The sequence below is a fragment of the Penicillium macrosclerotiorum genome (assembly GCF_028827735.1).
Source record: "Penicillium macrosclerotiorum strain IBT 26536 chromosome Unknown utg000010l_segment0_segment0, whole genome shotgun sequence".
NCBI lineage: Eukaryota > Fungi > Ascomycota > Eurotiomycetes > Eurotiales > Aspergillaceae > Penicillium > Penicillium macrosclerotiorum.
In genome coordinates, this window is record NW_026643089.1 from 2,377,370 (window position 1) to 2,392,726 (window position 15,357).

General features: G+C 53.4%; 5 protein-coding genes across 5 annotated transcripts; 3 read left to right on the forward strand and 2 right to left on the reverse strand.

Annotated features, from left to right (window-relative positions):
• Positions 1 to 1,079: 1,079 nt before the first annotated feature.
• On the reverse strand, positions 1,080 to 4,223 carry N7462_010469 (glycoside hydrolase family 31 protein; the record flags this gene model as incomplete). Its single annotated transcript, XM_057082183.1, has 4 exons — positions 1,080 to 2,766; positions 2,819 to 2,989; positions 3,055 to 3,462; positions 3,529 to 4,223. 4 exons carry the CDS (start codon positions 4,221 to 4,223, stop codon positions 1,080 to 1,082), a joined length of 2,961 nt encoding a protein of 986 aa, XP_056929223.1.
• An 808-nt stretch (positions 4,224 to 5,031) lies between these two features.
• N7462_010470 (uncharacterized protein) lies at positions 5,032 to 5,976 on the forward strand (the record flags this gene model as incomplete). The annotated part of the gene is made up of 2 exons (XM_057082184.1): positions 5,032 to 5,230; positions 5,645 to 5,976. The coding sequence occupies 2 exons, from the start codon at positions 5,032 to 5,034 to the stop codon at positions 5,974 to 5,976; spliced, it is 531 nt and encodes a 176-aa protein (XP_056929224.1).
• An 817-nt stretch (positions 5,977 to 6,793) lies between these two features.
• On the forward strand, positions 6,794 to 8,769 carry N7462_010471 (putative C6 transcription factor (AmyR); the record flags this gene model as incomplete). Its single annotated transcript, XM_057082185.1, has 3 exons — positions 6,794 to 7,755; positions 7,827 to 8,277; positions 8,341 to 8,769. 3 exons carry the CDS (start codon positions 6,794 to 6,796, stop codon positions 8,767 to 8,769), a joined length of 1,842 nt encoding a protein of 613 aa, XP_056929225.1.
• A 658-nt stretch (positions 8,770 to 9,427) lies between these two features.
• Positions 9,428 to 10,456, forward strand: N7462_010472 (3-demethylubiquinone-9 3-methyltransferase; the record flags this gene model as incomplete). The annotated part of the gene is made up of 1 exon (XM_057082186.1): positions 9,428 to 10,456. The coding sequence occupies one exon, from the start codon at positions 9,428 to 9,430 to the stop codon at positions 10,454 to 10,456; it is 1,029 nt and encodes a 342-aa protein (XP_056929226.1).
• A 457-nt stretch (positions 10,457 to 10,913) lies between these two features.
• On the reverse strand, positions 10,914 to 13,206 carry N7462_010473 (putative RING and UBP finger domain protein; the record flags this gene model as incomplete). The annotated part of the gene is made up of 2 exons (XM_057082187.1): positions 10,914 to 12,107; positions 12,169 to 13,206. 2 exons carry the CDS (start codon positions 13,204 to 13,206, stop codon positions 10,914 to 10,916), a joined length of 2,232 nt encoding a protein of 743 aa, XP_056929227.1.
• Positions 13,207 to 15,357: the final 2,151 nt, after the last annotated feature.

The window sequence follows — 15,357 nt, forward strand, 5'->3', positions numbered from 1 at the left end:
AGAGCGCGGATGGCAACATTGAAAAGATCGGCCTGAAATTTCCAGTGAATGCCCGTCCCCTGCCAACTTCCTAGCAACAGATTGGATGAAGAGCGCGCGAAATAAGTTCAGTACGAAGAAAGCGGCTGAGAGACCAGAAAGGATGAGAAAGGGCAAAACACCAATCCCTAAACAGCAAGACAACAGTGTAGATCGCTGAAAAAACGCCACACGACTTTCTTTGAAGACTACTTTGCTATTCGTCCGGATCCCGATGTCCTGGCACAAGGGCGAGACACGAGCTCCAGGGGACGCGGTGCCAAGTACTGTCTGCGCGGGGGGAAGACCCCTATGCCACTAATTAAAGAAACCCTACCCGATATTATCCTCCAAAAGTGACTGGGCAATCAGCTTAATGGATCGTGTAGGGCGTGAGATTTTCAGGGTCGCCATGGGGCTGTTGCAGGGTTGCACCGGGCGCTCGAGGCGCGATGATTGGCGTCCGGGGGTCGTCGGGCTTGGGGGCGGGCGCGTCGATCACTTGCCTGATGGCGATGTTTGGCCGAGAGTACACAGTAGAACTGGTTGGTGAGAGAATGGCTGAAATGTAGAAATACATGGCTGTTTCAATTTTTTGGATTCCATTTAGGCGCAAATCTTGTCCATAAGTTTTGATAGAATGACTACTACACTGCAAGCTCCAATCCATACCTCAGAGACTAAAAAGAAGATTCACGTCATACCCCGGCTGTCTCGGGTGGAACAAAGCTGACGAAGTCTCACTGAAGAGCACAGGATTTGGAAATCGGTGAGCTGGTCATTATTCAGTCTAAAATCGAACTATGGGAATCCAACGTTGTTGGAGCGCGGGCGTTTTGGAAACGGGACCAGCAAGTATTGAAGAAACGAAGGAATCGTCAGAATCCACAAGCCGTATTTCCGAAAATCGTGCAAATATCGGGAATTAAGGAAAGTCTGGATTTATGTAACTATTTCACGGATTCAACGTCCCGATTCAACATGATCGATGTATGATCTGATACTGATAGACGCGGGAAGCTCAACAAAATATCTTCCTATTACGTAGATTCTGCTTCTTTTTACCATTTCAAAACCCAGTTCTGACTCCATGCTCCATCCGAGGTCAGGTCATCCAGGTTACGCAGTGACATGACCTGAGAAGTAGCATTGTACTGAACGGACGAGGCCGGAACCTTTTTCCCATTGAGCGTCACAGAACCTGGCTTCTTGGTCAAGCCCAAAACGGTGACATTGCCAAGGGCATTGTTTTCATTCCAATCGCCATGAGCCTGGGCGCTAAGACTAGACTTGGTAGCCTTGAAGAGGACGTTGAGGGTCGCATTGGGGTTGAGACTCTCACCATCGTCAAGGTACAACTGGCCTGAAGCAATACCCTTGTCACCAAGTGCAGTGAGAAGGGACCACGGGGTGTTGCGGGCCGCAGCTGTCGTCAAGGCAGGCTCCTGCATCGGGAGAACGCTGCCCCCACGAACGAATACGGGGATGTGACCCAGTGGAGCAGAGATAGTGGTGTTGACACCAGGATCAGTGTCGACAGCAGTCTGGGTGTACCAGTCGTACCAGACCTCGCCCTTCTTAATGCCTGGGAAGACACCTTTGACATAATCAACCTGAGGCTCAAGAACGGGAATAACCATGATCGAAGGGCCCAGAAGGAATTGGGTGTCAACGGCAGCCAGCGAAGGATCGGTGGGGAACTCCCAAGGCAGAGCACGCATGACTGTTGATCCAGTGGTGTGCGCCTGATGGAATAGAGTGTACATGTAAGGCAGGATGGCATAACGGATCGCCATGGCCGTCTTGGATGCTTCGATGACAGACGCCCACATGTACGGCTCCTGGCTGATGGTGGAAAGCTCATTGTGATTACGGTAAAAGGGGAAGAAGGCAGACAGCTGCATCCAGCGGTTACAGAGCTCCTCGTCAGCGTTACCGTTGAAACCGCAGGTGTCAACGCCAAACATGGGAATTCCAAACAGCGAGAACGACAGTGCTTGGGGAATGGAGAAGAACATGTACGCCCACTTGGAATAGTTGTCACCACCCCAGTGGCCGGCCCATTTACCAGCTCCCGCAAAGGTTGATCGACCAATGATGAAGGGACGCTTCTCAGGGAAGACCTTGAGGAGGCCATAGTAGGTGGCATTGAGAATTTGATAGCCGTACAGGTTATGCACGTCGTATTCCTGAATCCCATCAACGTGAGTTGCGTTCGGAGAAACGGCGTGTACGGCAAGGTCATGGCCAGTCTGACCATGATTGATCACGTATGGTGGGTGGTTGATATCACGGACACCAGGGGTAGGTGTGGTACGGAGATATGGAGTAGTAGTGGTAGAGCCCGTCGCAGTAGCTGCTGCTGCTGATGCTTGACTCGAGGATGCTGCGGACGCCGAGGCAGCCTCGGTTGAATTTGAAATGTCGAATCCTTCCGGGTAGTCATAGATAACGTTTCCGGGCTCCCCAGGAAGCGAGAATGGAGGATGGACCGGGTTCAGGGTAAGGTCGTGGGACCCGCAGCTCCCGACACAGAAGGATGAGACCTCGTTCATGTCGATCCAGATGCCGTCGAAATTAACCTTTTCATACCATGTCACGAGCTCGTTCGCCCAGAAGTCACCAGCCTTGGGGTGGTGCCAGTCAGTGAAGACTGTGTACCCAGGCCAGACAGCGCCAATATAAGTGCTTCCATCCGGATTTTTGAGGAAAACATCATCCTTGGCACCACGAGTATATGTATCGTAACTGAACACGAATGAGCGCTGTTGTTCGTAGTAGAAAGGTTTTGGCTACTTACGCATCGGATTCATTGTGGGGATTTGGGATGTAAAGAGCTGAATCCACAATTGGGATATAATGACGGCCGCTCTTGTGCAGCTTGTCCAGGAACTCCTGGCCATCAGAGTAGGAATAGCGGTTTTGATCATTGTCGAAATCACGGTACCCGTGCATGTAGTCGATATCATTCCTGGAGTTCTCGTGAGCATAGGACCTCTAACTATGCATGTCCTTCGCTGAATGGTATTGACTTACCAAATATTCTCCAGAGGTATTTCGAATTTCTGGAAATTAGCGACAACGTCTTCCAGGACAGACCAATTCTGATAACCCCAACGGCACTGGTGATAACCGAATGTGAAATACTGTTGCATAGCAGGCAGTCCCACGGTGCTAAGTTGATATTCACGGGTAACTTCAGCTTGTGACGGACCGGAATAGAAAGTCAAGTCAATACTACCACCCAGGGTGCGCCAAGTGAGGTTTTGGGGGGACGTGATGATCTCTTGGCCATGCGCGTTCCGTAGATAGACACCGTGCGAGTATGAAACATAGGTCTTGGAATGATCCGTTTGGTCACTCCCGACGAGTGTATGAGAATTCCCCTGACCCACCTCATAGTAACGAGTGTCCAGATAGAATGGATGGGATCCGTATACAGCCCTTCAAACAACAGCAAGTCAGCACGAGACGAGACGAATTTTCACACCAAAATAGAGATATACTCACAAATCAATGGGATCGCCTAGATCTGCTGCATATATGGTCAATGTTGCATTCTCCAGAAGTCGCAGCTGCTGAATATGCTCTCCAAGGCCATAGAGATTGTAGTCCTTGGGAAGGGCGGTGACGAACTCAATGAATTGATTCTCAAACACCAAGACCGAGCCACTGGTATCGAATAACACATCACCTGTGGCCTTGCGGATCACCTTGAATTGGAAAGTAGGGTTATTGGTCCATGTAACTTCAAAGTCTCGGTCTGCACTCCGTCGACCGGCTTTGGGCCGCGGCACGAGATCTTCAGAGAGATGGTACCAGGATTTGTTGGACGCATCCACATAGGTGGGTGTAATATGAACATTCACTCTGTCCTGAGCTAGCCAATCTACTGCAAATTCCAAAGAATCCACATCTGTTCCATAGACATTGCATGCTTCTCCGGCCAAGGTCAGGGTGGCCGAGAACCCGTTATTCGAATGCTTCACGTTCGAGGCTTTGTACCCAGGACAAACGGACTGCGCATTGATGGCCTCCGGGTCGTCAATGTTGGCGATCAAGTTCGCGCCGACATCGACTTCGGCTGCAAGGGTATATTGCACATAGGCCGAGGTGACAACAGTGCTTGGCCCAGTCGTTGAGCTCGCGCCGTAGATGACCGGCATAAGCCCAGCAACGGCCAAAAGCTCCTTCAAGCCAACCATTGTGACCGAGTTTTCCGCCGTTCGACTGTGTCAAAGGTGGCGTTCAGCTGGTCGGAATTTTTTGCTTCCCGCGTCGGACCTGGTCTTACCTTGGTCCTTCTTATAGTTTGCGATGGAGACCAACCCGGCAGCAACGATGGTGACACTGCAGCACAACTCACAGCTTTGCCGAAGAAATTGGACTGATGGGCCGCGATGGAGCTCAACGCAACAGCGTAGAATCTCCGTTGAATCTCCGTTTACAGCGGGGAGGGGCTCGCGGGTGGTTTCCAGCCACCTGTAGGCTGGTGCTGCAGGAGCAGTGCATTTCGTGAGTGGTCGGATGTTTTTGCGGGGTTGGAGACTCGAGTTGGGCAATGCGGGGGGCGATCATCATCATTCATCATTGCCCTTGCGTCTACCACCAGAATCGTCTCTCAACTCCACGAGGCCGGCAAATATGATTCTTGGTTGTGCCAAGAAGGATGACGGTAATTCGCAGGGAGCTTGTAGCTTTGGTCTAAGCTTAGGGCAGTAGTGGTTTCCACTGCGGTTGAGGGAGGATCTCGATGTACATCGATGCTTGGCCTGTTCAAGGTCGGTGATTGGTGGTTGGTCCGATAAATGCCCGACCCTATGGATGCGACGGGGAAATAGATTTTCGATGCTGATGGCTAATACGATCAGTTATGATTAGCTTTTTACTCGACCGCTATATTTTGTGCATCAGGCGAATCATTTTGATGTCTCTTCTCTTTCCTTCGTTTTCTATCGCCCCCCCTCCCGCTACTTCTACCACTGTCACTATTTGAATACAGTATTTAGAAACATGGGCAGTCTGCCGAGCATATCTTTTGAAACCGGTCTTCGGGAACTGGATTATATAACGAATAGAACCCTTCGCTTGCCCACTACTCTAGCGGAGGTCAAGGGCGAGGGGGAAATCATCGCTGGGAATATACGAGGTTACCAAGGGATCGTTCCTCCCCGTACGAAGCTCGACAAGGCTCGGGAAATATGTCTACGAAGTATGTAGGACAGCCATGACTGTAACCTGGCAGGATCTGGCATGGACCGCTACCCCTTTAGGACCAAGAAACTCCGGGGAAAGCGGAGCCACTGGGCGGAACCCGAGTTGAGAAGCATCGTCCCTCCCAGGCAGAGTTAGGCTTCCAGAAGAGAGTTTCGCCCCGGTCGGTGGCTCGCCCGGGATAGACACGACCGGTGAGTGTTTTCATTCTAGTGGCACGTCCGAAATGAAGGACCGGAAATGGAAAGCCTAGGACGATGATGGAATACCGGGGCGCTCTGAACCCGGATCGCCGGTCCTCCCACCATTACCCGAGGCCGTTCTCTGGGAAAGCTGGGGAGAGTCTCTGGAGGTTCCCGCAGGCATCTCGGCGATTCCGGTGCCGTTCTGGTTAAAACAAGTGGATATCTAGATCCCCGTGAAGCGGCCGATTCCGACCCTCCCACCCGCCGGTTCCCGACACATGGGCTGATGAAGGGTGGTGTGATGGAGGGAGGGCAGATTCATGCTTCTGATGCCCCCTCTCTTTTGCTCGCCCTCGGCTTCCCGAGCGAGTGCCATCTCGGCATCTTAGCCCCCAACTGGCCAGAACCTGAAGTCTCGAGCGGCCAGACGGTCACCCTCATTGGATCGGCTAGGGTGCCACCCCCCGCGAGCGTGTCGAGCCAGGAGCCACCCGTTGAAGACTGCGGAGTCGCGGGCCCATCATGGTCTAGCGGATCGCGCTACTGCGGCTGGGATTAATCAAGGTCGAGAAAATCGCGCAGCGCCCCGCTACCAACTCCCCTGGAGCCTGTTGCTGTCTGTCGTGCAGCCGGGTACAAAGCCTGGTCTTACGTCGTCCCTTGCTGTGCCAAGTGATGGACAGGGGATCCGGCTGGCCCTTCGCTTAGAGGGGAACGTGGGCCTGCATCGTCTATGCTGAATCCCGGATCTTGGATCCTGTAGAAGTCGGACCAGGACGGTTCTGGAAGGATGCAGGTGCTCGTGCCATCTGAGACCTCAAGAGCAAATGGCATTTGGATGGTGGAGGATATGGAGAGTTGGGGCGGGGAGGAGGGGGTTTGAGTCCGAAGTATACTTGGTATCGTCTGGGGTGCCGAAGACGAGGACGAGGACGATGGCGTCGAGGCACGTAGACGTCAGGCACGAATCTGACCAGGTGCAGACCACATTATCGTCAGCATGAGGCTATAGACACGATAGACACTATAGACACTCGTATCAGGGCAGGGCACTGGAGCAATAGAGCAAAGGCTGGGGTATCGGGGGGGGCCTCAGGGTCGTGCATGGGCCTTTTGCGGGGGGTTGGAGGGTTGGAGGTTTGTTCTTGCAGGCCCCGCGCTTCCCCAGATACTTTTTTTTCCTTTTTATCTTGTTATCTGCATCTTCTCGACTTCGTCCTTGAACGCTTGTCTTTTTTAATCTTCTTGAACCTACCATTTACCTTTTACCATCTACCATCTACCATCTACCATCTACTATCTACCATGCTCTGCACCACCTCTCGGCCCTGATCTGTTCTCGAACTCCATCTCCTCCTTTCCATACTCCGAAAGCAATGGATCTATCGCCGCCATCTAAGCCCTCTTTAAAACAGGCATGTGACAATTGTCGCCGGCGTAAAATCAAATGCTCGCGCGAGCTGCCCTGCGACAAATGCCAGCGACTCCTGCTCTCCTGCTCCTATAGCGATGTGCTGCGCCGGAAAGGCCCCAAGTTTCGAACTCTCTATCCCCTGGCTCCCATACATCCGCTGTCGTCCCGAACCGATGCGCCGTCAGAACAATTGTACGACAAGGATGCTTTTGCCGACCAATCCTACCGCTTGAGCTCGCTAACCTCCCCAGCCTTTGCGGTCCCGGATGCCTTGTATGTATCCCATGATATCTCCGACACCCTCTCGCAACTGCCACCGCCAGAGCTGGTCTCCTCGCCGGACTCGACCGATTCCACTGTAGAATCGGCCAGTGGGCAGAGCCAAGACTTTCTCAATGCACGACGTCTATCCCCTCAGATTCTCTTGGCCCATGTCAACGTCTATCTGAAGTACTTGTTTCCTATCATGCCCGTCGTGCGGGGGGAACAACTGCGGCTGGACAGTCAACAACCGGAACAACTCCCTCCTCAGCGATATGCGTTTCTAGCGTCCCTTTGCGCAGCCACACACATACAACTCAAGCTTGACGGGGCCAACCCGGTACCAGACCCGGCCCGACTCCAAAGTCTAGGCGGGGGTCATTCCCTGGTCTCGGGGGAGAGACTGCTCTCGGAAGCAGTGCGGGCGCGGAAAGAATGTGATATTGTGGAAGACATCAGTATCGAGAACCTCTTGACTTCATTCTTCTTGTTTGCGTCGTATGGTAATCTCGACAAACAAAGCCATGCTTGGTTCTACCTGTGCCAGGCTACATCAATGGCATTCACCCTGGGTCTGCATCGCGAGTCAAGTTACACAGAGCTCTCGGTGGAGGAAGCCGAAGAGAGGCGTCGGGTCTTTTGGCTGTTGTTTATTACAGAGAGGTAACTTGCCATGCCGTTCCGGCGGTCATTGCCATTGGTTTATCAGCCTTTCTAACGAATTCAACCGACAGAGGCTATGCGTTGCAGCAATCTAAACCAGTGATGCTCCGTAGTTCCATTCACAAACCACAGGTCCTCTGTTCCGAGGACCCCATCTTGGCATATGGTTTCATAAACTTGATCAATATTTTTGAGAAACTCACCGCAAACCTCTACGACTGGGTCTCTGCAGGGGGCGGGGACGGACTCTTGAAGCGTCCACCTACAGCGGCCATCCAGTCCAGTCTTTCCAAACCAATCTCCCTAGAAGGAGTCCTGGAGATCCAACAAGTTGATATTCTAATTACCCAGCAATGGCTACAGGCTATGATGTGGAAGCTGTCCATGAGCCATGCCACGCAACCCGGGGCCCGCGATGACGGCGTATTACCGTTCCACCTCCCGGTCTTGGTCGGCAAGGCCGTGATGAGTGTGATCGGATCAGCCTCGCAGGGAGCGGTGGATGCTCATGGAATTGGAATGGTAAGTTTGCCCAGAAACCCCCCTATCCCTAGCATCACAAACCCAATATTGACGGGGGGCTAGGAACAAAAACTGTTCGACATGGGCTCATCTGTTGCCGACGTAACCCGGTCGCTTGGATCCAAGGCTGTCCACCGGCTTTCCGAATCCACTATTGATCCCCGTGAGCTCCTTTGGGGCATTCTACACACTCTATCGCAGATTCGTGGCTCGCCTTCGTACCTGTTCCCAGCGCTATTGGAACGTTGCAAGACTATGCTGGGTCTAGACTGCACCATCACGATTGGCAACTTCTTACCTGATTTAGCTACCACCACGCCCGACCAGTTGAGTTCCTGGGCTGGTCAGCATGGTTGGGACCTGCTCACTGCTGGCCAAGACTCGCATGAGATTCAAAGAGTAGCGGGTGATCAGCCCGAGCAAGTTCCTCCCCACTTGTCAGCTGTTTCTCAAGGCGGTGACCTCGGCTTCCAGGATTGCCTTCTCTCTTGATCAAATCCTGCTTTTTTTTAACAATATTTTGGGCTGTTTTGACAATCTCTTTAGGATATGTGCTGGGTCTGTGGCTATTTTGATGATACCAAAGGCGTTTATATAGATTGGAGGGCTCAATTCACACGATGTGTTGTACATATTTGGTGAATGGATATACTAGTTCTTAGTTAGGTACTAACAGGGCTTGCGTGCTGGAAAGCACAGTATCTATATTCAATAGATTAGCTTCTGCTTAATGCGTATGATCTTCGTGCATAAGATTGGTAAACCAGGACCCTTCCCACTACCAGCTGGTCAGGTGCCCCGGTTGGCTTATCCGCGACATGTCTTGGCGTGTTTGTCTCCGTGTCGGAGATTCTCAAACCAAGCACTATCCAGGTGCGGAGAGCTTCAACTTTCTTTCTCCCCGCCGACGCCTTCCAATTGACCCTGAATACGACCATTACCGTGAGCATGAATTAGAATTTTTCCTGGAAGGTCGGTTTTTAAAAAATTACGCTCCCTGACTCCCAACGCATCCTACTGACCGATTCCATGCAGACTCCCTGAGGACTTTATCCGCAAAGCTCAGCTGTGCAGGCCCAAGCCTTGCTAACAAGCCCATCAACGCCCTCTCCGCTAAAGTCAGGGGAAAAATCTTCCATTAAACGACACCATGATCTCCTTCTGGCCCCGATCCACCCCGGCTCGCGCTCTCCGCGCTCTCCGCGCCGCATCGGCGATAGGGTCACCACGCCAACAATACTTCAGCTCACCGTCTCCCTCCAACCTCCCTCGAAGAACACCTCCCACCACCCGCAACCACTCAACATCCTCTGTCTCCCCCGATGAACTCTCTCACTTCTCCACCCTCGCCAGCTCTTGGTGGGATCCAATGGGCCCGTCCCGCATCCTCCACCTCATGAACCCCCTCCGCCACGAGTTCATCGCCTCCTGCCTCGCCTCCAGTCCTCCCCCGCCAACCGACACACCTTCCACAACCGCCAACCTGCACTACCTCGACATCGGCTGCGGTGGTGGGATCTTCGCCGAATCGCTCGCGCGCACCATCCCGCTCGATGCGTCCGCGCCCGCGCCGACCCCGACTCGCGCTGCCTCCATGACCGCCATTGACCCCACAACTCCTCTGATCCAAGTCGCCCGCGAGCACGCACGGCTTGATCCAACTGTGCACACGCATCTTCAGCGCGGCACGTTCCGCTACCTGAACACGACGCTGGAAGACGTGCTGGCGGAGACGCCCACGCCGCAATTCGACATGGTCACGCTGTTCGAAGTGCTGGAGCACATCGACTTGACAACGACCAAGCCTGCAGCCTTCCTGGCAAATTGTCTGCGCGCCGTGAAACCCGGCGGGTGGCTGCTGGGCTCGACGATCGCGCGCAGCCTGCCGTCGTTCGTGCTGAACCAGGTGATTGCGGAGGCGCCGTGGCCGATTGGCGTGGTACCGCGTGGCACGCACGAGTGGAGTAAGTTTGTGAACCCTGGGGAGTTGGAGGGGTGGATGCAGGAAGGATTGATGCGGGCTGCGGACTCCGGGGGCCAGCGCGGCGGTGCGGGGGCATTGGAGGGGATGCAGTGGAAGTGTGTTGGGACAATTTATGTGCCTGGGCTGGGATGGAAGATGGTTCCTGGATCAGAAGATTGGGGCAATTATTTCTGGGCTGTGAAGAAGGGGGTTTGAGGCGGGATAGGAGATGCTGTATAGTACGTTTTATATCAATAGATCTGGGAAGCGCATTGTAAGATTAAAAGATGAACAATTGCATTGACGTGTTTATTTATATGGCTATAGTGATTTTTGAAATGATAGATCCAGTATGCATTTTTTGTCATTTATATTTATAGACTTGAAGATAGAAATAAGGCTGAGTTATGCACATAAGGAGTTCCCAGAGAATCGAATTCCCCAGATTCCCAAAGATAAGAGTTTTGATGGTCTCCACGATTCTCAAGCTAGAGGAATCAAAAGCGCCCAAATAATCTGTAGCTCATTCAATCATAATATTCATACACAGCAAGCACGCATCACACCCAGCGCCGTGGATGCAATTCGAAGCGTCTAGTTTGACCAAACCTAAGCTATCCAACCATCCTTCATCTTACTCAAGACTTCAGATGCACGAGTACACCCTAGGCGTCTACTTCCTCCCCTTCCCCTTATTCTTTTTCTTCTTAGTTTCCGGCTCTGGCACACTCACCACACCCTGTACAATGTCTTCACTCTGTCCCTGTAGGCGCTGAGAACCGCTAATAAAGAACGTCAAGTCGCGATTCTGCTCTTGCAAATCCGCAGTTTCCGCCTTCAGCGTCCTATTCTCTTCTGTAAGATGATCCAGCTTCTCCATCAGACTCTGGTTCATCGTCTTCTCTTCCCGGTAATCCTTCTCCATCCGGCGCGCCAGCGCCTCGAATTTCTCCGCCCGCTTCTCCAGCCGCGTGCGGTCCCGCTCCAGCGTGGGAATCGTCTCCGATGATAGCGCATCAAATCGTGCTTGCAGGTCTGCCAGCGAGGTAGCCGCTGTGTGGGCGGCTTTTTCTGCGGCGGCCGCGGCGGCACCGGCCTGCGATGCCTTGTCCGCGGCGCGTTCGACGACCTCCTCGAAGTAGGCGCGCTGGCTTTCCAACTGGCTGGTCAGGAGGTGGGTGTACTCAACGCTCATGTTCTCGAGCTTCTCGCGGGGCACGGCGTCAGCCCAGTCGGGCGGGTCAAGGGCGCTGTTGTCGGCGGCCGGCAGCTCGACGAGCTTGCCGTCGGATTTGCTCTGGATAATGCGATGCACGTATGCGTCGCCGACATAGTCCCACACGCGCTGCGAGGTCAGATCCATGGCGAAGGCATGCGCGGTCTGTTTCCAGTGGTCAAAGGCGTGCGCGCCGTCGTAGCGGCCGCACCCAACGCTCCCGCAGATCAGACATGCCCAAAGGTTCAGCTCAGAGTGGCAGACGCTGCACTCGGCGGGGTCTTCGTCGGAGTCTGCGGCCATGCCGCCTTTGCGGAAGTCATCTTGTGTATAACGGCACACGGGACAGCCGCTTCCTTTCCATTTTTGGAGACATGTGCAATGGAAAACATGTTGGCAGATAATTGTTAAGAGACCTGTCGTCTCGTCCATTCGCTCAAGGCAAACGGGACAGGTCGGGAGTTCGATGAGGGCTGGAGTAGGCGGTGCTAGAGGTTTCGAAGAAAGAGTCGCTTGTCCGGCAGATGATACGGAATGCTTGTGAGAGGGTGAAAGCGCGCCAGCATCAGCGGAAGAAAAGGCAGGCGGAGAGTCTGGCTCGACAACCTGGATTTCAACTGATTTCACAAACACCACATGACAGGTTTCCGGCTACCCAGAAGCCCGCAATTAGCGAGGGGCAGATGAGAAAAAAAAGACGGACAACACATACCTCCATGCTATTAAACACTTTCCCATTCCACTCCTTCTGCCATTCCTTTGCCTTCTTTCCGCTGCGAAACTTCAACAAAACCATATACCGATTCGCACGAGACGTCCGAATCATGCGAAAATGGCTAATCTCATCCATTGAGCTCTCCCCCACAAAGCCCAGAAAGTCCGACGGTGATAGATACGACGGCACTGCCAAAATACACAGCGTCGAGCAATCCTCCTCACTCCGCGCCGAGGACGATGCCGTCACCGGGAACGGATATGATGCGGGATCCCCAGAGCCTTTTCCGCGTGCCTGCCTATGACTCGCACCCGCGCCCGCGCCCTGTTGGGGATGCCATGGCCTGGACTGTTGCTCGCTAGGGTGCCGCGCGGCAGCGGCGGAGCCTTTAAGGTAGGTGGGGTAGTCGTCGTCGTTGCCAGCGAGGTAAGGCGTTTCCTGGGCGTCGCGGTACAGATGGACAATGCCCCAGACACTGTCGCTGAGTTCCTGGTCCAGCGGAATATATTGGCCCTTTGTGCGCAGACCACCTAGGATATCGGTGCCGATGCCTGCAGCGACAAGGTTGTCCTGATCTCCGGGGAGTCCTGTGTTCCCGCGCTTGGGGGCCCGATTAGCGGGGCCTTCGTCAGGAGCTACCATGTCAATGCACTCGATGGAGATGGAGCCGTAGCGGACGTCGTTCTGGAGGTCGGATGGGCGGTTCGGAGAAGTGGAGGGGTGAAGTGGGATGGAGGGAGACGAAGAGTTGGATCGGCTGGCGTTGTATGGGGGAGTATATTCAATCGAGGATGAGAGTGAAACTTTCGGGCGTCGTTCAAGTGTGATATCTTTTGTCGAAACTGAGTTGTCGTGAGCTTTACTCTGAGAGCTGCCCGCCGCTGGGCTGGAGCTTGAATGGCGGGGCCGCCTCTGAAATGGGAGCAAAGCTTCCCATGCGGATTCTAAGGGCAAAGATGAGGCGGCGGCCGGTGATATGGACGAACGTGGGCTGCGCAAGACTTCAAAGCTGATGTGGTAGAAATAAGCGGGCATCCCGGGCGACAGCTCACATGGTGTGGTGGGTGTGGTTGAGCCCCGAGATGGTGAGGTTGTTCATGTTTCCCTTGTCTCCCGATTGCGATAAGAAGATGGATGATGTAAGCAATCCCCGGCTGAACCAGGCCCGAGAGATCGCAGGTAACGGGAACGGCACTGGTGGCAACGGAGGCAAGCCGCGTATCGAGTGCCACAATTTACCAAATTTTTGTCGATGCGTCGCGGTGGCAATGTCGCTCTTTTGTTGCATTTTGTTGCTCTCTGTTTACACGCGAAATGATGAGAGCTACTGTACTCCTACTAGGATGTGGAATATAAAGGATAGAGAATCACTAAATAATAGCAACGGGCAAGTTAAGCCAGTTTCAATTCGTATCCTATAAATCACCCCTCGAGGTGAGGAAAATAAAATAATGCCCGTGAGAGAAACCGTGATGAAAAAAGAACAGGAAAAGAAGCCTTAGCTTCGAAGCCGACCAAACGCCATGCAGGTCATGGGGAACCTATCGCAGGTGGAGAAACCGTAACAACAAAACAAGATCGAGAACCGTTTACTGGCCGCCACGCAGACGGAGCACCAGGTGAAGAGTGGACTCCTTCTGAATGTTGTAGTCGGAGAGCGTGCGGCCATCCTCGAGCTGCTTTCCAGCGAAGATCAGACGCTGCTGGTCGGGAGGGATACCCTCCTTATCCTGGATTTTGGCCTTCACGTTGTCGATGGTATCGCTAGACTCAACCTCCAAAGTAATGGTCTTGCCGGTCAAGGTCTTAACAAAGATTTGCATACCACCACGAAGACGGAGCACCAGGTGAAGAGTGGATTCCTTCTGAATGTTGTAGTCGGAGAGCGTGCGGCCATCCTCAAGCTGCTTGCCGGCGAAAATCAAACGCTGCTGGTCAGGAGGAATACCCTCCTTGTCCTGGATTTTGGCCTTGACATTGTCGATGGTATCGCTGGACTCAACCTCCAAAGTAATGGTCTTGCCGGTCAAGGTCTTAACAAAGATTTGCATACCACCGCGAAGACGAAGGACCAAGTGAAGAGTGGACTCCTTCTGAATGTTGTAGTCGGAGAGGGTGCGGCCATCCTCGAGCTGCTTTCCAGCGAAGATCAGACGCTGCTGGTCAGGAGGAATACCCTCCTTGTCCTGGATTTTGGCCTTGACATTGTCGATGGTATCGCTAGACTCGACCTCCAAGGTGATGGTCTTGCCAGTTAGAGTCTTGACAACTGCGCACCAGTTAGTCAGGCCCTTTGGACGATGGGATTAGGGGAACAAGGGGGGAGAGATCGGAAAAACATACAGATCTGCATGCCACCACGAAGACGGAGAACCAGATGAAGAGTGGACTCCTTCTGGATATTGTAGTCGGAGAGGGTGCGGCCATCCTCGAGCTGCTTTCCAGCGAAGATCAGACGCTGCTGGTCCGGGGGAATGCCCTCCTTATCCTGAATCTTGGCCTTAACATTGTCGATGGTGTCGCTGGATTCGACCTCAAGAGTGATGGTCTTGCCGGTGACTAAAAGAGATGGGTCAGTTGAGAACGATCTGGGTGGCGATAGTGAACGCGGTTCAAACTTGGGGGCCGGGGGCTGGGGGCTGGAGGAGCCGGGCTGCTGGGCTGCTGTGAGGGGAAGCGAAGAGTGCAGGGAATACTCACGAGTCTTAACGAAGATCTGCATGGTGAGGGTGATGCAGCGATGAAAGTGACAGAGTTTGAGGGTAGTAGATAGATAGATACAGCCGGGGACAGAAGGGGATGTGAACGGGCGGTCACGGATAGGCGTGAAAGAAGGTTGGGGGGAGAGAGAGGAAGAGGAAGAGGGGGTGAGGTTTAAGTATGTGATGGGGAAGGGGCGAAGGCCTTAGTCAGAAAACGGCGTAACCCGCGAAACTGCTAGAAAGACTGGTAAGGCAGGCGACTGACAGGGCAATGCCGTTTGCCGGATGAGTCAAGGATGCCTGGGACGCCTAGTAGGAACAGGTCGTTGACGCCACCAGCGAAACCCGGTTTATCATTCGGTGGCTGGGTTCCTGCGCTAAGAAAACTTTGATGAGGTCTATCAAATAATTCACTCTAGAGAAGAAAAAAAACCCTTTCCCGGGTGGTTATCTAGGCGGTCTTTGCCCCGTGGCTTGATGTTCA